This window comes from Lucilia cuprina, chromosome 3 (genome assembly GCF_022045245.1).
Source record: "Lucilia cuprina isolate Lc7/37 chromosome 3, ASM2204524v1, whole genome shotgun sequence".
NCBI classification, from domain to species: domain Eukaryota; kingdom Metazoa; phylum Arthropoda; class Insecta; order Diptera; family Calliphoridae; genus Lucilia; species Lucilia cuprina.
The window spans coordinates 55,634,929-55,661,892 of NC_060951.1; the positions used below are offsets into that span (position 1 = coordinate 55,634,929).

The window sequence follows — 26,964 nt, forward strand, 5'->3', positions numbered from 1 at the left end:
AATTAATGTTTTAACCAAAAATAATTTCTTAATTAAATAAGAAAAAATAATGTTCAATAATTAAAATTAAAAAAAAAACTATTTTTGGTTAGTTATTATAGAAAACAACTAGAGATAAAATAACTTTTGAGCATTACTGTATAATACATAGCGGAGACAAAACCGATTTAGTTAAAGTTTAAACCTTTAAAATAAATTTTAATGTTTTTTGAAAAGGTTAAAATATTAACTAAATTTGTTAAAAATTAAGGAAATTTGTATAAAAATGTACTAAGGGAAATTTTGTTTTTCCAAGTAAATTTCTCTTTTGGGGTAATTTATACACAAAATTTCCCTTTCAGTTGGGAAACAAACCATGAAAGGAAAATTTATATGAAAGGTTTGGTTTGTAGCTAAATTCCCTTTTGGGGGAAATTTAAGTTTTTAATTTTTTCCATTTCTGGTTTGTGTTTTTGCTAAATGTTTTTCTTCGTTAAATTTCTGAATGCGTTGTTTTTCTTCAATCTTTTACAATTTCTTGACTTTTGTGTGTGTTTAGCAGAGTCGCCCACCCTTTAATTGTGATTCCCCATATTTTTCTTATTCGCGCAGTATTTTTCTTGCATTATATTTTCACTACCCGCTATTACAGCAGAATCTTCACTGATGGGACATAAATTCAGATGCATATGAGGTGATTCTAATGATTCAACATGAACGTTCGATATGAATATTCTAGGTGATGATAGAATACGCCAGGTGAGTGGATTAAACAGACTTGTTTGATATTCCCAAAATACACTGGCGTAGACAGGATCTTTAATATATTTGCCGGCCACCATGGAACTGTATTCGTGTGTGGGTTCAAAATACATGGGCTTTGGGGAGAATTTCATTTTCTCCGTCGTTCTTTTGCGATTTTTACCATGCAAACGTACCGACAAAGTACCAATTTCACCGCCATGCGTAGTACTTTCATCATGGCCCGAAACATGGACTGTGACTTTGTAGTGGTGACCTGTAATAAGAAGAGAATTTAAAAGTCAGTTTTATATTTGAATTTTGGATTTATTTGCCATTTATAATACTTACGGCAATAGGGTGGATGATCACCGGTCATCAAATATAATATGGGCGGCTTTTCTGGATTTATCTTCTTCTGCTGTGTTAAACGTTTATAGTCTTCCAGAGTATAATAACCCATGCGCATACATTGATGACCATTTTCATCACATCTGGCACATTTTCCCTCCTGGAAACTTTCATACGAATCACAGGTTATGGCCATAAAGGGACATTTACTTTTTATACTCTCCGTAAAGTATTGATAACTTCTAATATGATTACAACCCAAAAACTGTTGCATATTAGCGAATACGGAATTTTGACGATTGCGCATATAATCTTGCAATTTAGCATCACAGCCCGGCATGTTTATGCCGCCATTGGGATAAAAGTCCACATGACCAACACGCTGGTATAAACCCAAACCGCCCAATAAATTACCATCGGTATGGATAACATCTACAAAATGGGCATCGGATCTATCTAAACGTACTATAGGATCAGTTTCAGCAAATAGAGGAGCTGCCGGGTCTAAAGCAGTAATACGGGCGAGTTTTAAACCAAAATCGGTTTGTAAATAAGAACCAGTATAGCCGGCTACATGGGAACCCAAAGAGTGGCCAATGAAATGGAAATTACTTAAATCCTTTAAGCCCAATTCCTCATAAACCATGTGTATAACATGAGCAGTAATGGCTCCCACTAAACGGATATTGGCTACAGCCTGAACATAAGGAGGGCTCGAGCCACCACCCCAATCGATAAGCACTACAGCAGCTTCACCTTCCGGTTCATGGCTCAAAATCGTTTTAGCCAATTCTACCATCTGAAAAGGTAAAAAATACAAATTTAGTTTATTTTGAAAAGTTTTCAAAATCCTGTTCTTTACTCACCCATGGAACATTTCCCGCTTCCAAATAGCCATGCGATAGAAAGAATATTTTTCCTTTAGGATTAATACCCATATGTTGTACTGCCTCGGGATCATTTAAATCTATATATTTGGGTTGATCCAATGCTTGTGTTGTATACAAAGTATAATGTGGCTCTATTTGGGAAGGTTTTTGGGGATGTACATTTATTTGCCGGGTCTTAGCAGTCCAGGGACCATTCAACGGAAAACAGCCATAAACACCGTAACATTTTACTTCATTAGGATCTGTCAAGCAAGAAAATGAAATTATAAATTTATTATAAAATTTCTTTAAGTGTTTCTTTAGCTTATCAATTTAATTCAATTATTCGTTATATATTTTTTTTCGCTGTGGTAATTGTATTCTTTTAAATAATCTCTCATGCTTGAACCCTTCAAGTACGTTGTTATTGGATTGATAGATAACCCGGTTATATATATTTAATTTTTTTTTTGCATTTTTTTATTGTTTATGGTTCAATGCGTCTAAATATTTACAATTGTCTTAAAGTTTTTTTTACTATTTCTATTTTTATTACAATAGTTTTTATTAAGATTAAGATGTATTATTTTTTAAAAATTTTGTTACCAACTTAAAGATTTTTGAGGCGTTGTTTCTAGACAACAAATCATAAAAATATTTTTAATAATAACATAACCCCTTGGTGATTAGGAAAGTTTTTTCAGATCTTTAAGTTTTGGAACGTGTTAAAGTCATTGTTATACTTTTAATTTGTTAAAGGTTTCGATAGCAAACGTTTCTGATATCTATTTCAGGGTCTCTATGATGATCTATTAGTATACAATAAAGTTTTTAGAGACCTTAACATTTATAAATTATGAATGTATTAACACGCTTTTAAAGCAGAGATTATCAAATTGGATCGACAAAGTGCAAATTTAGAATAATATATTAACTATCATGAGAATTCAATAGCTTTTGTTAACGTTATTACGAGTACTATTAAAAAGCTTTTGATTATTAGCGGCATTATTTGTATTCATCTTAAGCTTCACGCTGATCATGACAAAGCTTTTGTTTTCTTTAACATTAATAAACGAGAACTGATAAGCTACTGCACTTGGTTGTTCTTTTTTATATCTACACAGTTTTAGATCGGACCCCTGTCACAAACAGCTAAAGGTCCCAGTAAGAGAACCTCCTTAAATTGATCATCTTAACAGTAGTACTCTCAAACTTATGGGGCTGTATTAGATCTGTATATATAATAGTACTTTAACAGATTTATGACAGAAGACTTCCTATGGGAACAGTCGAACAGTTGCAACTCAAGGGAAGACAATGGTTTATGATGGATACTTGTAAGGTTTATGCCAGAAGACTTCCTATCGGAACGCTCGAACAGTAGCAACTCAAGGGAAGACAATGGTTTATGATGGATATTTGTAAGGTTTTATTTATAACCCCTCAATCATAAAAATGATCAGTAGCTTTGTATATTGATCACTTCGACTCTATTTACCCATCGACTAATACTGACCAAACCTTAAAAAATATCTATTTATTAATTAATGAAAAAAATTAATTTAAATGTAATGGAATCGGATCCTATGCCTTAAGATCTGCATTTCCTCAAAACGAAAGTTATTTCTTTGACAACACAATCTTTTACTTCATTAAGTTAATCTTTACTTAACAATTGGAGGCCATGTTTCCCTGCAAATGCAACTTTTTACTTCATTCAGTTAATCATTACTTCACAATCGGGGGCCTTGTGAAACCCTACAACACATTTTAGACGATAGTCGCCAATGTGAACTAAAGGAAAAAGACCTTCGTTTTTTAATAGATCGACTATAATTAGTTATATATATTTGATATTGTGAGACTCTAGTACTTTCGAAAGTAATATAGATCTTCAAAGGATAGCTAGTAGGCGCTTATTTCTTTAAAAATCTAATGTTAATAGACATTACTAACAGGAATACTTTGCACTAAAGTCGGAAGTCGTTTGTCTTCCGATAAGTCTTAAATACGCTCCTAGAAGAACAAAACTAACACAGAACTATGTCCATTAACTGGTGCTCTAATGATACCCTGCACAAATTACTGAATTACTTAGTGCATTTAGGTAACCCCTAAAGTACTTTACTGTAAACATTATTGAAGTACATGAGCGGTGTTGTTATGTAATACTAGTCTCTGCCTTTAAACAACTTGATCCATTGCTTGCATTACATACAGGCATGTTGCGGATCATGTACGCCCATAATTTTAACAAGTGAGTAGTTTTGGGTTTTGTCTAATATTAAGCATATATGGTTTATGTTGCTTTCTTCTAAAATATTGCAATGTTAAATGAAGTATAATTTTTCATATTTGAACTAGTTTCGGATGAGACCTAGTGCCTTGAAGAGTGGTACTGTTAGCGTGTGTATTCTGTGTGGTCTCAATTTTCGCAGAAAAGGGGTCGATTTTAGATTAAACTTTTATGGAAAACTATAATATTAGATATCCAGGTTTAACACTTTTCACTTGAATTTCTATGATCTTAACACTAACTTAATCAATTTTGAATTAAACACCTTATGGATATAATATAACAAATTAAGACCAACAAAGTAAAAGCCCTTTTTTAGATGACTGATCTCATTCTATTGCTGCAAACAGTTGCAGTTAAAGCCAAAGTATAAAATGGGTGTCTAACCGAGCAAATTAAAATGTTTAATAAAGGTTAATAAATGCATATTTTTTTTACAAATCTTCTGCTATTTCCTTTCAAGATAATGATGGTTTAAAATAAAATAAATCGAGTAACAATTATTCATTATCAATAGGGCCTTTCCAACTATAAATTAAAAATATAAAAAAACAAGCTAATCTCATTTTTTTAATAAACCACATTATATGCTTAATAAAATCAAAACCAACAAAGAAAAACCAAATGCAATAAAAAGACTTAAAAACAATCACTCACTGTAAATCAAAAAAAGTCATTGCAACTAAGTAGAAACCAAACACGAAACACTTTTTTGTAGCAACTAATTTTAAACACGTTAAATTGACTCACATACACCAATTTGTTAAACCAAAAAATATAAGTTTACATTTTCTTTTTTGTTTGTTTGCAATAAATGAATTTTCCAGAAAAAATTTTAAATTGTTAAAAGATTTCCAACATGAGTTTCTAAAATATCTTACTTACCACTTTTTGGGGCAGGAGGTAGATCAATTAATGTATTCACAGCTGCTCGGCTAGTATGATTTGCCAAATACAGCATGGTCTGCAACATGAGACCACCAGTGGAATTTGCAACATACATTTTTCTTATAAAAAATGTTTGTTGACTTTTGGTGCACAAAAAAAATTACAAGAGGAACTTGCTGCTTATTTACTTTTTTTAACAATTTTAAATTTTCTTAAATTTAAAATTAATTAATTTTTTAGTCTATAGAATTTTTTATCACTTTTATTTTAGTTCGTTAAATAGTCTGCGTTTTTTTTTTTCAATTAATTTAAATATTTTGGTTTTTGTTGTTATCAATCTTATCTTCTTATTAGTTTTTATATAGTATTTTTTTAATTAATTTTCTTTTTAAATGTTTAGCGTACTTTTTTTCTTAGTATTTTTTCTTTTCTTAAATCTTGTTTTTTAGTTAAAATACACCGCAATACTGAATTTAATTCACAGACATGTTCGATTTTATATATAAGCCCAGCTATGCTCTCAATCCTCTTCTTGATCAATCAATCTCTCACTCTCGTTGATTTACTTTACTCATTTATGGATCTCTTTGGTTGATTTTTTGTTTAATTCATATTTGTATTAAAACTGATTATGATGAACAATCGTCTTGGTTGTGATGTTTATTATTTCTTGTTTTCTTTAATAATGGTACTGTTTAAGGTTGCCATAGATCGGGTATTGTTCCAAGGAAATGTATTAACCAAATCTAGTATGAACTTTTACCTTAAGTCGATTATTGAAAAAATCGTTATTAAAAACTTGACTATAGGCATAACTAAAGAGTAGACTAGACTATAGACTAGTCTATAAACTAGATTATAAACTAGACTATAGGCTAGACTAGACTATAGACTAGACTATAGACTATAGGCTAGACTAGACTATAGACTAGACTATAGACTAGACTATAGACTAGACTATAGACTAGACTATAGACTAGACTATAGACTAGACTATAGACTAGACTATAGACTAGACTATAGACTAGACTATAGACTAGACTATAGACTAGACTATAGACTAGACTATAGACTAGACTATAGACTAGACTATAGACTAGACTATGGACTAGACTATAGACTAGACTATGGACTAGACTATAGACTAGAATATAGACTAGACTATAGATTGGACTATAGACTTGACTAAAGACTAGACTATAAACTAGACTATAGGCTAGACTCTTATTAATATTTTCCAATCCTTAATCGAAATTTTCGAAATCCTCTACAGTCCTCAAGATTAACCAACCTGGTAACCCCTTTTGTTACTTACTCACTTGCAAAAAGTATTTTACTGCACTCGTGTTGCTCACTTTATATTTGTATTTTTTCTACTGATATGAGTATCATTGGGGATCGTCGTCATGAGTGGCCACTGGTTGCTGATCGGTATTTCGTCTTATTGTTATTTTTTTCTACACATGAATTATGAGAATTTTGCCGGCTTTCAACTGATCGTAAAGTGCTTCAGTTTTGTTTTATTTTTTTGCGATTGTTTAGTTTCTATTGAATGCGTATGATCTTGGATTTTGTTTTTTTGTGGACTCACTGCTGGGCTTGTACTTAATGCAATAGTGTTTTTCAGTTGTTTATGTTTTTTTAATCACTTTTTGTTTTTTCTTGTTTTTGCGCATAACTGCAAAAATAAAACGGAAAAGTTCATTTGCTGCATTGACGTGCTTGCGCATTTTTCTTAATGTACATATTTTTGATGTGCACTGCGAGAAACTTTAATGTCATAGAATTTAAATTTTGTATGATAAAAAGGAATATTTGATGAGTCAACTTATCAATATCATAAAGCGTAGGAATCTACCACGGGATAGGCATAATTGATTTGTAATCTGGCCTAAGAGGGGAATTCTACAAAAAAAAATCAAATAGTACTTTCCCGTTGCAATCAGAAATATTCTGATTCGATTTTAAACCACTTAAGTTTCAAACATTATGCAAATCCCTTTAAAAAGACTTGATTATATTCAACACTTAGGTAATGACAACTAATACAGTTAGTGTTCGGGTTCATTGTGTGAGATATCGACGACTTACCTCCGGCCACTTGTGACTTGCAAAGAAGGCGCGATTTAGTCAGATTAGGTACTTTTCTCAAGTAATCGAGTTATCTAATCCCCTTACGAAATGACGGCTAAGTAAACTTTGATGCATTCCTCTTGTTACTACAATATTGAGTTGACTTCTCTTGTTCAACTACATCATCTTGAGATATATTCAATAGTCCAAAATATGTCATTATGATCCCTGGTTAACTCTCCACGATATTATAGAAAACTATTAATGTTAAAATAAAATATATAAAATATAATTCTTCCACTGGAACAGGAATATTGCCTCGATAGTCACGCAGCCCAACTATGACAATTACATAACTAAAAGAGAGAACGGTTGTAAGCCCAAAAAATTGAACGCCTTTCTCGCAAATGGTCGCATTCACATAATAGATATGATATCTGTTAAGACCATAACAGCATCGAAAGGCTTGGACCTAGTATACTTAAGATCTACAACCAACACTTTCTTTAAGCATTCTTTCACTCCAACGGGACCTTAACAATAGTCAGTGCAAGACATGTTCAACTAGTTTGAGATCCCTGCTGACCTGATGTACCGGTAACACCCCTATATTGACAGAAATATTATCGTGACTTTTAGCACGAAAACTGACATTTGAATCAATTAAGTTTTATAAGAACTAGTTCCAAATAGCATTAAGGAAAACTCTTAAGTGAAAATTTTCTCAGGGTTTCAAAAAAACACTTCCAAACCAAAAACTTTCCATTCTAAAACACCATCTAATTATTTACCAAAGAAAAAACTTATATTGTTTACATGTTTTTCTTACAATGACATCATTTGTTTACACACTGTAAAAATAATTGTAAAAACAAGCAAGGTTATCAAAAAAATTGTTTACGAAAAATCTTCTTAAAAATGTCAAAAAGGTATGAAAATAACAAATAAATCAAAAAGAAGACGTTATTAAAAATATAAAAAAATCAAATTATTGAATATAATAAGGAAATCTTTAAAGACCAACAAATAATAACATTGAAAATACCAAAATTTTTACAAATTATTTAGTAACAAGGCAAATACTCATTTAAATCAAATTTAGTAAATTAGACTTTAGACTTTTGTTTTAAAAAAAATTCAAATAAAAATTACTTTCTCATACAAAAAATATTGATAAGATTGAAAAAAACTCAAACTAAAGTCCAATTACTAAGTCAAACCTTATTACAACCAAACAGATGTAGCAACTTAATATAGAATTATAAAATACAATTCAATTGAAAAAAAAAACTACTTATTTAAGCTCAAGTATTATTTCATAAAAATAGTTTTTTTTTTGTTTTTCAAAACAAGTCCACCATATATACTATAACTGGCAGTTGTTCAGACCCCCTCGCAATCCCCTTAAACCAATCAAGCTAGAGATAAGTACGCTCAATTAGTCTTGATCCTAGATCACCTTTCTTCTCTATTTACCACTAACTACGCTGCAATTGACGTCAATAGACAGATTAATCCTGTTTCTTATTTTTCGCATCAAGTCCAAAATAATATATATACACACACACCATTATAAATCTTTATTAATCATTTTAAATATAGAATACCATTGAAGTATTTCTTCAGCAGTAACATCCATTCATCTTTATGGGTCAGACATATGTCACTTAATTTCCCCAATAAAAAACACGAACAAAAACACATGGTGGACTTTGTTTCATAACATATTATTTAAGTGTGGTTTATAGTAATGGAAATAGTTATAGATCCAAAAGGGAAAATAAGAAATTTCCGACAGTTTTAAGCATTTATCGAGTTTAGATATAAAACTTATAAAAATTCAATCTTATATCCCTAATCAAGGGAAGGGATGTTCTTTGGTAAGATAGTTAGATAGTTAGATAGATAGATAGATAGATAGATAGATAGATAGATAGATAGATAGATAGATAGATAGATAGATAGATAGATAGATAGATAGATAGATAGATAGATAGATAGATAGATAGATAGATAGATAGATAGATAGATAGATAGATAGATAGATAGATAGATAGATAGATAGATAGATAGATAGATAGATAGATAGATAGATAGATAGATAGATAGATAGATAGATAGATAGATAGATAGATAGATAGATAGATAGATAGATAGATAGATAGATATTGGAAATTGTATTGCAGTGCCACATATTAAGTATGTGAAAAAATATCTTCTACATCCAGAAATGTAATTTCTTATTAAAAATCTTTATAGTTTTTAAATGTCCCTAAAATTATTTCCCTCACTGTACATCGAAGTGTTTAAAAAATATAATAATTAAAGAAGAAAAACAACAAAATTTGAAAAACACCGTAAAATATAAGAAAAGTAATATTCACCAAAAAACAAACAAAAAAGTAACAAAAGCGGCGTGCGCATTAGATTTAAGCCAAAGATAATTTTCAAATTTTACATTAAACCAGACATTTTAAGTAAAAATAAAAATTATAAATAAAATTTAAAATATTTTAATAGATTTTTTTTTGTAAATATTAAAAAGTTTGAACTTTTAAAAAGGGCTGAGAAAAAAAGAAACTTGACATAATTAACTATATAATTATTTTATAAGATAGATAGATGATAATCTCTTTTTTTGTTTGAAATTTGTGTTTAAATTGTTTAAAAATGAATTAACAGTTTCTTGGCTTTTGCCGCATAATGGGGCTAATAAAATAATTATCAAAGTCATTTAATGATGTATACGTTAATAATATTTAGATTAGAAGACCAATATTTAATTAATAAATTGGAATGTGAAATGCATCAGAGCATTTTATTTAAAAACGAGAAAGAAATTTAGCTGTACAATGCTCTTTAAACTGGTTTTAAAATTGGGATCGTGTAAAATTTAATTATGATTTTTTCACTATCACCTTCCGTTTGCTTTCATTCATGAAAAAACTCTTTATCTGATAAAATGTTTTAAAAGAGTATTAAAGTAATTTAATAGATTCAGGGTTTCTCAATGAAATATATATATGTATATCGATCGGATTAAAACTTTTGATATAAAACGATGGCTATTGCTAATTAAGGCTAACAAAATTTTGAAAAAATGTCTAAAACCTCAGCACAAAATATTCATTTTAATAGATTAATCGTCGCTGAATCAGACTTCCTCGATATCGTGTCATGAAGTCTAAAGAGACGGTATTTGGTCATAAATATATGAGAAATCTTGTCGTCTGAAGTTAATCTGTTGTCTTCTAAATAAAGGTTTAATTTCTCTTATATCTTCTTCATTCTTTGAGATATCTAAGAGCTTCAAATATGACCAAAAGAATATTTTTTTTTATAAATTAAATATAAAATTTAATTTTTCAAAGTTTAATAGAGTTTTTATTAATAAATTAAATTTTTTAAAATCAGGTTAAATCAGCATAAATAAATCCTAACTTTAATAAACGTTTACCTCCCCAAAACCAAAAATTCTGAACCGATTATTATAATTTAAGGAGGGCCCAGTGGGAAGTGAATTCCATGCTAAAGTTTAGATTATATTTGTAGATACTATCTGAACACTTATTTGTGTGGAACCATCTATTAGAATCAAATAAAATTTAGCAAATTGTGGCATATGGACAGACGGACATTACTTAATGAAATCAGAAAGTGCTCATGAAGCGATTGGTATAATTTAAGGAGGGTCCATTATATTTTGAAACTAAATAATCTCTAAGAGAATTCCAAGTTAGTATGCGACTATTCTTATTTTATAGAACCACAACAAATATTTTTTAATATCAAGTATGAAAATAACTTATTTGTATGGAACCACAACAATATCTTTTAGAATCAAGTAAAATTTGGAAAAATTGTGGTAGACCGACTACAGGGTATCTGTGGACCGAAAAATAATCAGAAATTTTTTTACAACAATGGTCAATTGATTCAAACAGAATATTGTGCTATTGCTACCGGCAAGCATTCATATTGCTTTACCGCTGGAGATACTAAAACTACCGATAGTATCCACAACTTTCGCTATTGTCTGATATTAAATGCACAAAACCTTGGACGAATGAACTTTCAAAGAAGCGAAAAAGAAGTAGAATTTACTTCTTGCAAGTACTGATAAAGACCTATAGATGTGGTGATTTTAACACGGGCTTGTAATATAAGGGATGTCCTTTGTTTTTAATTCCAAATTCACTACATGTGAAGTCATTCTCAGGAAGTAATTTTTATGCTCTTTTTTTGGAAGTCATTAGGAAGTGAAATTGTAGAATACAACCAATTTTACCCAAATGTAATAAAAATAAATAAATAAATTACACACATTTATCAATTAACACCAAAATAAAGTTAGTTTTATTCAAAAAATGTCTGTACAAAAAATATACCTTCAAATAAAAAAAGAATTGGATTCTTTTCGCTTCTTTGGAAGTCAATTACCATCACTTCTACAATAGGTAAAACAATTCAATTAGTACTGCTTTTGAAGCGGTGAAAAATATACCTTCAATAAAAAAAATATATTCTTTTAGCTTCTTTAGAAGTCAATAAACATCACAGAAGGTGAAACAATTCACTTAGCACTACTTTTGAAGTGGTGAAAAAATGTTATTTTTTGGAAGTTCTTCGTTTATTTTTGCTAGGAAAGTTTGAACCAATACTAATTCTTAAGCAACCATACAATAATATCATGAAACGAATCGTGAGTAGTCCCGATAATTCAAAAAAGATTCAATTTTCAACATGAGACAATATTTATGCAGCTAATTATGATTGATTTACAGGAACTAATCAGTTGACTTCAGAAAACAGAATCTATTTCTCAAACTCTCCAAGATATGTTAAACAAATTGACTAAATAACCCAGTAAAAGTTTAACAAAGTATTTCCAAAAGAATAACATTTATCACCACTTCAAAAGTAAGTTGATTGATAAATGCGTTTCAAGTTAATTGTATACTATAATACTACAATTTGACTTCCTAATAACTACCAAAAAAATAACATAAAAATTACTTCCTGAGAATGACTTCAGATGTAGTGAATTTGGAATAAAATAAAGAACATCCCTTCTATGACAAACCTGTGTTAAAATCATTACTTCTTCAGGCCTTTTTCAGTACAACCACGGATTAAATTCTACTTCTTTTTCTCTTCTTTAGAAGTTCTGTGTTAAAATCATCACTTCTTCCGGTCTTTTTCAGTACTTCCATGGAGTAAATTCTACTTCCTTTTCTCTTCTTTGTTTGCTGGAAAGTTATCATTATATTATAAAATGATTTTTCTAATATAAGATCAGATTGAAGACTATAGTCTAATGTTATGAAATGATTAGAAAATAGGTATATGAACAAGTAGACAGGGCTTATTCCATTTAAAAAATTATAGAAAGATTTACAAGTTTTTTAAATAATTTAGGAAATTTTTTAAATAATTCTGAAATATTTTTTTATTTATATCAAAATTCCAATTTTTTTGTTCTAAACTAAAGTTTCTTTTTATTTCACATAAAATATTTAAAGCAAGAACACATTTATTTTTTTTTTTCTTATTTAATCCTTTAGAGTGTATAAAAGGATTTATGATTCCAAAAAAAAATATCGGCCAGACCGTAAAATATTATATTCATATAACTATCAAAATTACTTAAAATACTTTTATATTTATATAGAAAAAAATTAAGATATACAATATAATTAAAACTTAAATTTATAGAAAAAAAGTAATTTTTTAATTAAAAGAAGGCAATAGATACTTAAATCCTTTAAGACAAAAAAGCACTTTTAAGAATTCAGCTCAAAATTATACATACAAATTAAGACTTTTTTCAAATATTATTGTCATTATTATAATTAAAAACTTATTAAAAAAGAGATTTTTGTTTTATAATTATTAGTAGTTTGGAAAGTTAATTCCATTTCTATTTTATTTTTTTGAAAAACTATGGCATGATTAATTTGGATTTAGGATATTTGTTTTTTTTTTTTTTTTTTTTTGTTACAACTTAAAAAACTAATTAAAAACTAATTTTTGCTTAATTTTAGTTTACAATAATTTTAAGTAATTTATATTATTATTTTTGATTACTTATTTGGTTTTTGGCATTTTTTTCTCGTAAACTGTATAAAAATATAATTTAAAATTGTATATTTGGTTAGAAAATAACTTAGTTTTGATCATTTCCAGATCGTATATTCATAAACGATTATTAAATTTAAGCAAATTTTAAAAATCATAAGGAAAAGTGCTTAGTTGTTGCTACATGTTTAAAGTTGCTGCATAGACATTACTTGGTTGTTGTTTATTGAACTGCGAATTTAAGTAAATTTTAAAAATCGTAAGGAAAAGTGCTTAGTTGTTGCTATTGTAGCAGTGGCATGTTTAATATAGACAATACTTGGTCGTTGTTTGTTTATTAAACTCCCAGTCAGAACCGATTGGACACAAAAAGTAAACAGCTGTTATTTTAATAATCATTTATGAACAGATTTGTAAATTTTTATATGAATAGTTTTCCACAAAAAGGCACATATTGCTAAAGCAATTGGGTTTCTTAGTATTTCACTGAGGTCTTATACTATTCTGTACGTTGTATAATCATTTCGATTTTATCTCCAGCTGCAGCTATTAAGGGCACAGTGAGACAACAGTCAAAATCTTGGGTTTTAATTTCATTAACCTATAGAAGAAATAATAAATATTATAGATTTTTTTCTGAAGTTTCTTTAAAGCGCTACCACCTACCTGCATTATTCTATCAAAAGGCTTTAAAAGGCCACACTTATCCGCGGGACCACCCGATCTGATACGATTTATAAAAACTCCTCTTTCATAGAGACCATCGGATACCGAAAATCCATAATCATCATATACCTTATCTTTATATAAAGTAACATGAAAAACCCGCGGCTTTTCTCCCTTGCCACTTGCCGAACCATTATCGGTATTGGCCGAGGGACTGCGGGGTCTTCTCTGAACTTTAGCATAAATAGCTTGGGGTTGTGGCAAATTGTTGCTCTCAGTAGCAGAACCATAATTATTTTGTACATCATGTGATCGTAGAATTTTCAAATCTACTATATCACCTAAATTCTGTAATAAATTGGTGGCATGCGATAAGGGCATACCCTGTATGGAATCGGCATTAATGGCTAAAAGTTGATCACCCACTTGGATTTGTCCGTTTTTATGAGCTATACCACCTGTGGACCAAAGAGATGTAAAATTAATTTCTATTTTATTTAGAATTAATTCTAAACCTACCTTCCACTATACCACTTATGGTAATTGCCTTAGATATATCCTCACTGCCGGCCAGAGTTATGCCCAGTAACCCGCCTTTGGGTTCTAAACGTACGGTGAATATAATCTGATGTAAACTAGTGCCACTACTTTTACTACTCGAACTGGCAGCCGAACCGTAAACTTTATTTTCCATTGGTGGTGGTAAGGTAGTGCAATCAACACTGCAATTTCAAACAAATCAATTAAAATTTAATTAAATCTATTAAATTTGTTTAACAACTTACCTGGCATATCTATCCAAATCGTAACCACCAAATTCATTATAATGTACTTCATCATCCGGCAGTTCTGTGGTCAAACTTTGTGTATTCTGATTATGGAATGAACGGCCCATAGTGCCGGTACTAGTCCAATTGGGTGCCGCTAAATGATGTCTTATTTGCACAGAATTCAAAGTGCTATCATCCAAAGTGGGCCCACGAAAATATTCAGGTTGTGGTGTTGACGATTTTATGGACATGCAATCATTATATTTCGCCACATAGGCACTACTATATAGATCATGTTCGGTAGTGGGACTACTAGGACAATTGCTGTATATATGATTGGGTACTTTTTGTTGGGCATCAAACAGAAAATCGGGTAACATAACCCTTTTCACTGTCAATGTGGAGAAATCCCCCATAGAACCTTCCTTTAGTAAAGAATCTACATTAAAGTGCTGCACAGGATGATTGTCTACGGCTAGAAGAATATCGCCAGTACGTAAAGAACCGGTGCGATGAGCTGGACTACCGGGTTTAACATCGGCTATAACAAAACCTCCATGACTAGAGCCATTTACACTTAAACCCAAACCAGCCTTCCCAGCACGTAATACTTTAACATTAAACACACCACTAGAAGGCACCACCGTATCGGGCATATCAAATTCTATTTCCAATTCCAACCAATTGGCAGGGGCATGAGGAGGTCTTGAACCCATATCACCCAACAGCTGACGCATAGTTTGCTGCTCCAGATTATACATTTTATTTATGGCCACTATGCGATCACCTTTTTGTATACAACCACAACGATCTGCCACAGAATCGGGTAAAATTTTGGAAATTGTAACAGCCCGACCACAGGGTGTTTGTGGACCCAATATCAAACCACTGCCCATGCTGCAGTCTAATAAAACCGGAAATGTTTCAGCACGGCAAATGCCCATGCTGGTAGAATGATGTAAACCGGATGTTGTGCTATTGCTGGCGGCACCTAAACTACTGCCACTTACACTGCTGCTGCCACCACTGGGACCACTAACACTACCGCTACTACCCGCAGCACTTGCTGCACTAGTAGAGGCGGCTGCATTAGCCGATTCTAAAGGCAGAGAACTTTTGCGTACGAAACGTTGTCTCTGACGTGATTTGCGCGATTCTAAAGTGTTGAAACCATATTTGGGACTGTTTAAAGTGTTGTGACCTGTAAACAAAATTAAAAAAAGCAATATAGATGAAAAACATACTTCTTTCCTAAACGTAAAATACTTAACAGATAGCAAAAAACACAAAAAACATTAAAGAAGAAACTAGAAAACGGAAGAGCCCTCAATTAGAAATCAAAATTTATTTATAGTTTTCACTCCCCCCTCTGCATTTGAATTTGAATTCTCTAGTGCTACCAAATAAAATATTGTAGCTTTTTTTTTTGTTTCAATCCCCCCCGATTATTGTTTTCCCATTATGCCGGGCATAATTTATGATTATTCAAAAGGGCTTTTCCTCAGCTACTCCATACAATGTAGGAAATGGGCAAAATTAGAAAAGCTGTACACATTTGTTCGTAGTAACACTGTGTCAGCTAATAAATAAATACTTCTTATTTTTCTAAAACTTTAAAATATTTCTTCTTTTATTATTCTGTTATACTTTTGAAATATTTTCAATTTTAATTTCTTTATGTTGACACTTCATATCTTTTTTTTTCTAAATTTTTATAGATTCATTGGAAATTCTTTGTGATTTGACATTGACAGTCGTGATCGCTATTCTATAGTTTTTGTTATTTTCAAATTTGTAAATGTCATTATTTTTTAGAATTTCCAGATTACAATTACAAGTTCGATTTGTTTTTATGATCTGAGTTTATTTTTAAATACAATTTTTTTGATCTAATTTATCATGTCATTGTGTTATAATTTGTCTATAAAAATCAAACGAAAACTTATGAAGGAAATGCTACTTCTTAGAAAACGGTTTCTTCATAAAGAAGACACTTTTCTATAGAAAATAGTCGCCATAAAGAAAAACTTTTTTTAAGGAAAAGTGTTTTCTTTGTAAAGACTTGAAAACTCTCTCCAAAAAGAAGAAACCATTCTCTAGAATACTGTCCCCTAAAAAAGATGTGACTTTTTTATAAAAAACTGTCGCCGTGAAGAAATCACTTATCTAAAGAAAACTGTTTTCATTAAGAATAGATTTTTCTATAGAACACCGCCAGCAAAGAAGAAACTTTTCTATAAAAAATTGGATCCGCAAAAAAGACACTTTTCTATAAAAACTTTATTCGTAAAAACTCCTTTATTTTAGAAAACTGCCTCCATAAAAATAAAATTTTCTATAGGACTCTGTCTCCATAACGAAGACACTATTCTATAGAAATTTCTTTTCATAAAGAATCGCTTTTCTATAAAAATCTATGAACTTTCTATTGACAACTATATTCTTAAATAATACCTTTTTATACAGAAATCTGTCTCAATAAAGAATTAGTTTTTCATGAAGTAAATACTTTTCTATTGGCAACTGTCTTCATAAAGAATACACTTTTCTATAGAAAACAGTCTCCTTAAAGAAGATCCTCTTCTATAAAAAAACTGTCTCCATTAAGAAGACACTAAAGAATACTGTACCCATAAAGAGTTCACATTATTTTAGAAAACTTTCTCTATAAAAATACACTTGTCTATAGGAAACTGTTCCCACAACGAAGAAACTTTTCTATAGAAAACTGTCTCAATAAAGAATCACTTTTCTACAAAAATCCATAAAGAAGACACTTTTCTATAGTAAAATATATCCATAAAGAAGACACTTTTCTATAGAAAACTGTCTCAATAAAGAAGACACTTTTCTATAGAAAACTGTCTCAATAAAGAAGACACTTTTTTATAGAAAACTGTCTCAATAAAGAAGACACTTTGCTACAGAAAACTGTCTCAATAAAGAAGACACTTTCCTATAGAAAACTTTCTCAATAAAGAAGACACTTTTTTATAGAAAACTGTCTCAATAAAGAAGACACTTTTCTATAGAAAACTGTCTCAATAAAGAAGACACTTTCCTATAGAAAACTTTCTCAATAAAGAAGACACTTTTCTATAGAAAACTGTCTCCATAAAGAAGACACTTTTCTATAGAAAACTGTCTCCATAAAGAAGACACTTTTCTACAGAAAACTGTCTCCATAAAGAAGACACTTTTCTATAGAAAACTGTCTCCATAAAGAAGACACTTTTCTATAGAAAACTGTCTCCATAAAGAAGACACTTTTCTATAGAAAACTGTCTCCATAAAGAAGACACTTTTCTATAGAAAACTGTCTCCATAAAGAAGACACTTTTCTACAGAAAACTGTCTCCATAAAGAAGACACTTTTCTATAGAAAACTGTCTCCATAAAGAAGACACTTTTCTATAGAAAACTGTCTCCATAAAGAAGACACTTTTCTATAGAAAACTGTCTCCATAAAGAAGACACTTCTATAGAAAACTGTCTCCATAAAGAAGACACTTTTCTATAGAAAACTGTCTCCATAAAGAAGACACTTTTCTATAGAAAACTGTCTCCATAAAGAAGACACTTTTCTATAGAAAACTGTCTCCATAAAGAAGACACTTTTCTATAGAAAACTGTCTCCATAAAGAAGACACTTTTCTATAGAAAACTGTCACCATAAAGAAGACACATTTCTATAGAAAACTGTTTCCATAAAGAAGACACTTTTCTATAGAAAACTGTCTCCATAAAGAAGACACTTTTCTATAGAAAACTGTCTCCATAAAGAAGACACTTTTCTATAGAAAACTGTCTCCATAAAGAAGACACTTTTCTATAAAAAACTGTCTCCATAAAAAAGACACTTTTCTATAGAAAACTGTATCCATAAATAAAAACACTTTTCTGTAGAAAACTGTCTCCATAAAGAAGACACTTTTCTATAAAAAACTGTCTCCATTACGAAGAATCTTTTTTATAGAAAACTGTCTTCATAAAGAAAACACTTTTCTATAGAAAACTCTCTAAAGAAAACACTTCTAAAAAAACGGTCTGCATTAAGAAAAGGATGTGTCTATAAACAAGATACTGTACAAGTGATCATACTAGTATGATCATGTTTAATGTTATATTTCAATAAAACTCTTTTGAAATTCCTAGATCTTCAACCCTAAAATACTCCACAGTTCTTGAAACACCTGCTTCCTTTTGTAGTTTTATCTATTTTTTATTATAAATTACACTTTAATTACTATTTCGACTTATCTGTGCTTTATTTTATTATAAAGTAATAATAAGAATATTAAAATATATGTAATTTTCAAATTAGTAGCGACACACTTATAACCTCTACGCCCCCTTTCAACGTAATACTTTTTTTAGCCGCTCTTATAGGAGTCAACTTAAGCTATATGTATTAACTTCCCTTTGCGGCATTTTTTTAAAGTTCTTTTATTTATATTACAAAAAATCATAATTTAATAAATTTGAATATTATGAAAGAAAATGATCTCTTAAAAAACACATACATACTCAAAGTGTACAAAGCGAAGACAAATCATAAAAATAAGAAAATGTACGAGTCGTATTATTACTATGCCTGAATGACGCCGATTTCAACAAGAATTTATGTTACGCTTCATAATGCCAGCGGAGCAGTAAGTAAGAACATATTTTTCTCTGGGATTTCACGTTTACGATTTGAACTCTTTTTTTCTTTTATTCAAAAAGATCTTTTATTCATTTTAGTTTTAGTTGTGCTACCTACAAGTGAATTTAGTCAACTTATAGAATATGCTTCGTTTTCCCCTTTTTTTGGGATTTATTTTTTATGTCTGTTTACGATCTAAAAATGTCACCAAAATCATATTGACACAAGTCACATGCTTACAGAAGTTTTTGTTTTATCTGTGTGTTATTTGATTTTTGTTTTTGTTTTCAAATCAATATGAACAAAGATCATTAGAATACACTTAAATAAACGAACTGAATTCTTAATTTAGGGAAACAAGAAAGCAATTTCTAGAAATAAATCATTAAGAGGACCTCGGGGAAACTAATTAACTTAAAGATGACACGACGTCCCTTTTATAGAAAACTTTATCTGTAGAAACTACAATTTTAATTTCCTTTAAAAAAACTTTGAATGAACAGACGAAAACTGTGCCTAAAAAGGCAATACTTTTCTATAGAAAACTGTGTCTAAAAAGGCAATACTTTTCTATAGAAAACTGTGTCTAAAAAGACACTACTTTTCTATAGAAAACTGTGTCTAAAAAGACAATACTTTTCTATAGAAAACTGTGTCTAAAAAGACAATACTTTTCTATAGTGAACTGAGTCGAAAAAGACAACTCTTTTTTATAGTACAAAACTTTTCTATAGAAAACTGAGTCTAAAAAGACAACACTCTTCTATAGAAACTGTGTCTATAATGACAACACTCTTCTATAGAAACTGTGTCTATAATGACAACAATTTTCTATAGAAAACTGTGTCTATAATGACAACAATTTTCTATAGAAAACTGTGTCTATAATGACAACAATTTTCTATAGAAAATTGTGTCTATAATGACAACAATTTTCTATAGAAAACTGTGTTTAAGCAGACAAAATTATAGAAAACTGTGTCTAAGCAGAAAACTGTGTCTAAGCAGACAATACTTTTCTGTAGAAAACTGTGTCTAAAAAGACAACACTTTCTTATAGAAAACTGTATCTGAAAAGACAACACTTTTCTATAGAAAACTGTGTCTAAAAAGACAACACTTTTCTATAGAAAACTGTGTCTAAAAAGACAACACTTTTCTATAGAAAACTGTGTCTAAAAAGACAACACTTTTCTATAGAAAACTGTGTGTAAAAAGACAACACTTTTCTATAGAAAACTGTGTTTAAGCAGACAATACTTTTCTGTAGAAAACTGCGTCTAAAAAGACAACACTTTTCTATAGAAAATTGTGTGTAAAAAGACAACACTTTTCTATAGAAAACTGTGTGTAAAAGACAGTACTTTTCTATAGAAAACTGTGTGTAAAAAGACAACACTATTCTATAGAAAACTGTGTGTAAAAAGACAACACTTTTCTATAGAAAACTGTGTGTAAAAAGACAACACTTTTCTATTGAAAACTGTGTGTAAAAAGACAACACTTTTCTATAGAAAACTGTGTGTAAAAAGACAACACTTTTCTATAGAAAACTGTGTGTAAAAAGACAACACTTTTCTATAGAAAACTGTGTGTAAAAAGACAACACTTTTCTATAGAAAACTGTGTCTAAAAAGACAACACTTTTCTATAGAAAACTGTGTCTAAAAAGACAACACTTTTCTATAGAAAACTGTGTCTAAAAAGACAACACTTTTCTATAGAAAACTTTGTCTAAAAAGACTACACTTTTCTATAGAAAACTGTGTCTAAAAAGACAACACTTTTCTATAGAAAACTGTGTCTAAAAAGTCAACACTTTTCTATAGAAAACTGTGTCTAAAAAGACAACACTTTTCTATAGAAAACTGTGTCTAAAAAGACAACACTTTTCTATAGAAAACTGTGTCTAAAAAGACAAATTTCTATAGAAAACTGTGTCTAAAAAGACAACACTTTTCTATAGAAAACTGTGTCTAAAAAGACAACACTTTTCTATAGAAAACTGTGTCTAAAAAGACAACACTTTTCTATAGAAAACTGTGTCTAAAAAGACAACACTTTTCTATAGAAAACTGTGTCTAAAAAGACAACACTTTTCTATAGAAAACTGTGTCTAAAAAGACAACACTTTTCTATAGAAAACTGTGTCTAAAAAGACAACACTTTTCTATAGAAAAGTGTGTCTAAAAAGACAACACTTTTCTATAGAAAAGTGTGTCTAAAAAGACAACACTTTTCTATAGAAAAGTGTGTCTAAAAAGACAACACTTTTCTATAGAAAACTGTGTCTAAAAAGACAACACTTTTCTATAGAAAACTGTGTCTAAAAAGACAACACTTTTCTATAGAAAACTGTGTCTAAAAACACAACACTTTTCTATAGAAAACTGTGTCCAAAAAGACAACACTTTTCTATAGAAAACTGTGTCTAAAAAGACAACACTTTTCTATAGAAAACTGTGTCTGAAAAGACAACATTTTTCTATAGAAACAACACTTTTTACAGAAAACTGTGTCTAAAAAGACTATAGTGTCTGTAAAGGCACCGCTAATTTCTTTAAGTGTATTTTTTTCATAATTATTTTCAACATTTGTATTAATTTCTTTAAGTGTATTTTTTTCATAATTATTTTCAACATATGTATTATTTCTTCATACATTTCAAAGATCTGAGATTGAGAATTGATATTGATGATTATTGCTACTGGTTGGCTGGCTGACTGTCTGCCACTGCCACTCTGCTACAATTTCTTAATGATAATGAGGTTGTCATATTTTGAATTTATTATTGTTGTTGTGGACATTTAGTATAAGAATATAAATATGCGTGTGTTCACAGCCTTGATTCACAATGAGAAACTTGTAATGGTTGCGATCGGGGAGCACTGATACTAAGGCGTTGATGGCAAAATTTATGTGGAGCAACATGCAAAAATCATTAGGCAAATAAATAAGAAATATGTTTTAAACTGTAGATAAGTTAAGAGAAAATGTATTGAGAATAATTAAAATTATTCAAATTAAATATCTTAAAATTTTCTAAAATATTTTTAATTTATAATTTCTTTTAAAGAAAACTTTGTAATTTTCTTTATGTTTTGCTGTCGTGATGTTTTGTTTTTCCTACACATTTGGCGCCATGTTAAACTTCGAAAAAGACATGTATGTTCCTGTCACGAAACCAATTTTTCATTTCGCTTTTCATGTGCAAACTATGGAGACGCAACAAATTTATATGTTTTTTTCCCTTTTCCACATTTGCATGAAAAACAACTTTATTATGTTGTGTATATTAGTATGTATGATGAGTTTTATGGTTTTGTTCTTAACATAATATTATCATGTTTTCTACATTTAATTGTCCAAGTTAAAAAAAATAAACTTTATTAGTTAGTTTATTAGCTGGTACCCACCTCTTCTGGCCAAAGCATGTGCGGGCATTATTTGCATTTGTGTATAACCTCGACCCGAACTGGTATCCAATATTGTCATTACCTCATCGGGAGTGTAAGTAGAATTCTCTATGTTAATATCATCTATGGAAAGTACTTGATCGCCAACGGTTAAAGCTCCGCATCTGGGAAGAGATTAATTATTTGTTAAAATTTTGATTTTATTTGACTTTTGTTTACTTACCTATCTGCTATACTGGCTGGTAAAATACTTGCTATATATACTCCCGCTTGTGTTACTTCATCGATTTTTGTATGATCAGTCAGACCAGCTGCTGATGTATAATTACATAGTACCAAACCCAATTTATCATTCATGGGTCTTTCAATTTCTATTAATAAGGGACCCATAGAAAATTCCACACTTTGCACTACGGAAACATCGTATTCAATTGTTAGATTTGTATAGCCCGATATATGGCCACCATTTTTTATTATCTGTTGGGCCTCTGCCAAAGTTTTGCCAATTAGGGAGACCTAGAGTTAAGAGAAGTAAAATTTTTATAAAAATAGTAAATTTTAAATTATTTAGGTTCAAGAAGGTACTTTTCATATTTTCAGGATTTAAAGGAAATTGTTAAGAAACTAGAACTTAAAGTTATATAATGGGCTGATTATCACAGAAAGTTAAGAAAGACGATTATAATATCTTTTGCATGCACCTCAGATTCATTTTGGATCTCGCTTAACCGAATTTATAAGAAATATTTCTCAATTTATAAGAACTTTCTCAATTCCGATACACTTATAAGATTGTTGACAATAAACTTACGATATTTAAAAGCGATTGAAATCTTAATTTTAAAAATATTTTCGCTTACGAAATCCATAAATTATCACCGGATCTTTTCTGAATTTCTTTTTCTAAAGTCTCCAAAATCCTAAGCATTTCTTATATTTTTGGACACACCTCTCATACGATTCAGTAATGATAAGCAATATATATATCAAAAGAAAGGTATTTGAAAGACCTTTATGGATTTTTGATAAGTTTGCTTTTATCTTAACAGTTTACGCTCGGAATTTGGAATTTCTTAAATTAGAAAATATATATAACTAAAAAATATTGAAATTGAAAAATTTAATTAAAAATATATAAAACAAAGTTTCTATTATATCGCAGGATATATTATTATAAAACCTTGCAAATCAGATTAGTACCACACTCAACAAGTATCAAAACAACCAACTTACATTATCCACTCTCAGCAAACGATCACCCGGTTTTATTCGACCCGTTTTATAGACAGGACCATGAGGCCGAACATGTGTTACAATCAAAGGATAATCAGCACCACCGCGCAATGTAAGACCCAGACAACCACTCTCACGTTCCACAGTTATTTGAGCCAATTTCGATGTTACACAAAGACTATTTTGGGAAACTATAAAAATGTGTTTTCGTTTTTTTGGAAAATGCATTAAAAAGTGTTGAAAGACGAGGACAACAAACACGCGTTTTCAATGATGAACATGGGGGTTGATTGTATTACATTTTTAATATTCAATAATCGACAGGGAGAAGACATGACATGAAAAGAAAATAGAAAAAAACAACAATTTTGAGTATAAAAATATTTATTGACAAATGTAAGTGTTAGAAAAATGTAAATGGAATATTTCAACATATAATTTCAAATGAAGAAAACATATTTTTTTTGGTAATTTTATTTAGTATATGCTTAAGTAACTTGTTGCTAAGAGAAACAATGTATATAAACAAATGTTTATATCAAGTTTATAAACATTTTTATTTAAATTAAAACATATTTTCTGATAATTTATTTTGGTTTATGCTTCAGCAACATGTTGCTAAAAGAAACCAAATTTATATAAACAAATGTTTATATCAATGTTTAACATAAGTTATAAACATGTTTTTATTTAATATTATGACCTTCTCACACAACCCTCGTAATATAATTCTACCATTTACTTTAGCAATTTTATAATTTTTTTGTCTACTTTTCAATAAAATACTCACTGTATTCAGGCAGGGAATATTCAATTTCAACAATAGCAGGACCATCTGCTGTGCCACCGCCGCACAGCATGCTCATAATGTGTTGATTTGTTAACCCAATTGTTGAGATGCCATCTATTTGATGAAGACGATCTCCTGGCGCTAGAAAATCAGCAGCATGACCCAATGGACTTAACGTTGCTATAACAGGTGGATATGAAAGGTCGTTGCGTTCTAAATTTGAAAAAGCAAAAACAAAAATAAAATAAAAACAAATTAATAACAATAAAAATTAGTCTTTTGTTAAAAACGTGTCCAAAGTATAAATTACTAACTGACTAAATTGTTTAAAGATAAACAGCAAATGTTTTCTTTTCTTAAACATATATTATTTATTTATGAAAATATCTTAAATTTCAAACAAAATTTATTTCCTGTTGTAGAAATAATTTTCCTCAATGAAAATTTTTTTTCACAAAGTGTTGCCAATTTTTCTTTTAATTTTTTTATTTCTACATTCAACTTCCGTTTGTCTTTTTATTTTGAAATTTATAAATTTTTTTATATAAATCATCATTAAGATGATGATTTTTCATGTAGGTTTTTTTTCATTTGAAATTTTTTTGACAAACAATCTTTGAATCTAGTCCAAAATTTGTTTTGTCACTGGCCCCAAGCAAAAAAATACACAAATATTTTTTATAGTTTAAGAAATAAATATAAGTCTTTTAAAAGTTTCCCTACATAATTTCTATACATTTTATTTAAGCTATGTCCGTTTGTCAATAATATGTTACCGAGAATTATGACAGGATAATAATCGCTTCCTAAATATGTATATATCTTAAAAGAAAGCTATTTGTAAGATCTTTCATTTCATATACATTAAGTTTGAGAAAATCAAAGAACAACCTTAAAACTAATGATGTCACCATAACATCCAGAACTGGATGTAATTTAGAAGATCTCAAGAATTTAGATATTTTTTTATATCCTACACCACAATAGTGTTACGTGTCCGAATCACATTCTGATTCGATTTAGCTATGTCGCCTAGTCCCCATACAACCGTACCCCCGGAATAGGACATTTAAGCTCATAAATATGTTAAATGTTCTAGTAAGTCAAGTGACAAAACTTAGTTTTATAAATGTCTAAATGACACTGCAGATTTTCGTAAAGAACGGTCCTCATTTGACCGCAACCTCCATACAAACTCGCCTTCAAAAAATGACTTCAATGTCAAAATTGACTTATAACCCGTTGAAATTTTGCATAAATAACTTTAATGTGAAAAAATTCCATATATCGGCTATGCCCGACAATTTTAATAAGTATAAAGAGTTATTTAATTTTCAGAATAGGACTTAATATGGACCTAATCGAAGAAAAATTCAACGAATTACTTACAAAGCATATAGAAGTATAATATTATACAGATTTTTAAGATAAGGTGATTTTCGAGGACTTTATATTGAAGCTATGACCAACAATAGGCCGATCCAGATCATTACTTAGTAATGAAGTATCTACGGATTTTTAGGTGTGGGCTTAATATGGGTGCCGACAAACCACATGCGGATATAACTTTACACCAATATAACTTATTAAGGACTTATTTATTTATTTAGTGATTATCACAAGTAGACTTCATACTGATGTGGTGGTGGTGTAGGATATAAAAATTACAACGTACTATGATACAACCGTACAACACCGATTGTAAATTGAACATATGTATTTCTGTATGTAGTTTTCCGAATTTTTGTTATTTATCAAACTACCACGTTAGTCTCAAAGGGTTAACAGGGTGATGTGTTTGGAAGCAAGTACTTATCACAATCACTTACTATCAATAAAAAAAGTATGAAAAAAGAAAATGTCGTAAAGAATTACAAAGTTTACAGGAAAATATGTAATAGTAATGGAAAAAGTATGTTATTAGGTAAGTGGTTATAATTGAAAGTCATCCATTAAATTTTAGCTGGGTAGTTTTTATAAATCTGACTTTATTCTAAGTTAGTAGCTCAGTTTAAATTCTCTTAATGACAAGTGTTGACATTTCCACTATATTTGCCGGTATTTTGAAAAGATTTTGTCTTTTTAATAATTTGTCTTTCTTTCAGTTTTCCTTATATTATATATTTTTTTTTTTTTTGGCTATCGTTGAATGGGGTTTTCTTGTAT

The 26,964-nt window shown here is 29.8% G+C and overlaps 2 protein-coding genes across 6 annotated transcripts in view; both read right to left on the minus strand.

Annotated features, from left to right (window-relative positions):
- Window positions 1-310: 310 nt before the first annotated feature.
- Window positions 311-5,591, minus strand: LOC111683803 (pancreatic triacylglycerol lipase). 2 transcript variants are annotated; one of them, XM_046946555.1, is made up of 5 exons: window positions 5,125-5,591; window positions 1,938-2,203; window positions 1,072-1,870; window positions 530-997; window positions 311-483 (listed from the first exon to the last, which is right to left on the minus strand). In XM_046946555.1, the coding sequence occupies exons 1-4, from the start codon at window positions 5,240-5,242 to the stop codon at window positions 555-557; spliced, it is 1,626 nt and encodes a 541-aa protein (XP_046802511.1). In that variant the 5' UTR covers window positions 5,243-5,591; the 3' UTR covers window positions 311-483; window positions 530-554. The 2 variants fall into 2 exon arrangements, with proteins under 2 accessions (XP_046802511.1, XP_023301679.1); XM_023445911.2 differs by having other exon boundaries at window positions 311-997.
- A 7,721-nt stretch (window positions 5,592-13,312) lies between these two features.
- Window positions 13,313-26,964, minus strand: part of LOC111683804 (glutamate receptor-interacting protein 1) — a 55,817-nt gene continuing 42,165 nt past the window's right edge. For all 4 annotated transcript variants that reach the window (XM_046947454.1, XM_046947453.1, XM_046947452.1 and 1 more), the window contains 8 exons: window positions 24,799-25,011; window positions 24,009-24,199; window positions 22,999-23,291; window positions 22,776-22,939; window positions 14,730-15,915; window positions 14,464-14,666; window positions 13,945-14,402; window positions 13,313-13,879 (listed from right to left, as the gene is read on the minus strand). In XM_046947454.1, coding sequence (XP_046803410.1) covers window positions 13,778-13,879; window positions 13,945-14,402; window positions 14,464-14,666; window positions 14,730-15,915; window positions 22,776-22,939; window positions 22,999-23,291; window positions 24,009-24,199; window positions 24,799-25,011 — 2,810 coding nt within the window. In that variant the 3' untranslated portion in view covers window positions 13,313-13,777. The remainder of the gene's footprint in view (window positions 13,880-13,944; window positions 14,403-14,463; window positions 14,667-14,729; window positions 15,916-22,775; window positions 22,940-22,998; window positions 23,292-24,008; window positions 24,200-24,798; window positions 25,012-26,964) is intronic.

Bases quoted from the DNA above. Each gene is read 5' to 3' on its own strand.
- LOC111683803 (XM_046946555.1), bottom strand. From the start codon at position 5,242: ATGTATGTTGCAAATTCCACTGGTGGTCTCATGTTGCAGACCATGCTG. The intron at 2,204-5,124 runs GTAAGTAAGATA...CTTGCTTGACAG, and splicing joins ACCTCCTGCCCCAAAAAGTG to ATCCTAATGAAGTAAAATGT. The intron at 1,871-1,937 runs GTGAGTAAAGAA...TTACCTTTTCAG, and splicing joins AAGCGGGAAATGTTCCATGG to ATGGTAGAATTGGCTAAAAC.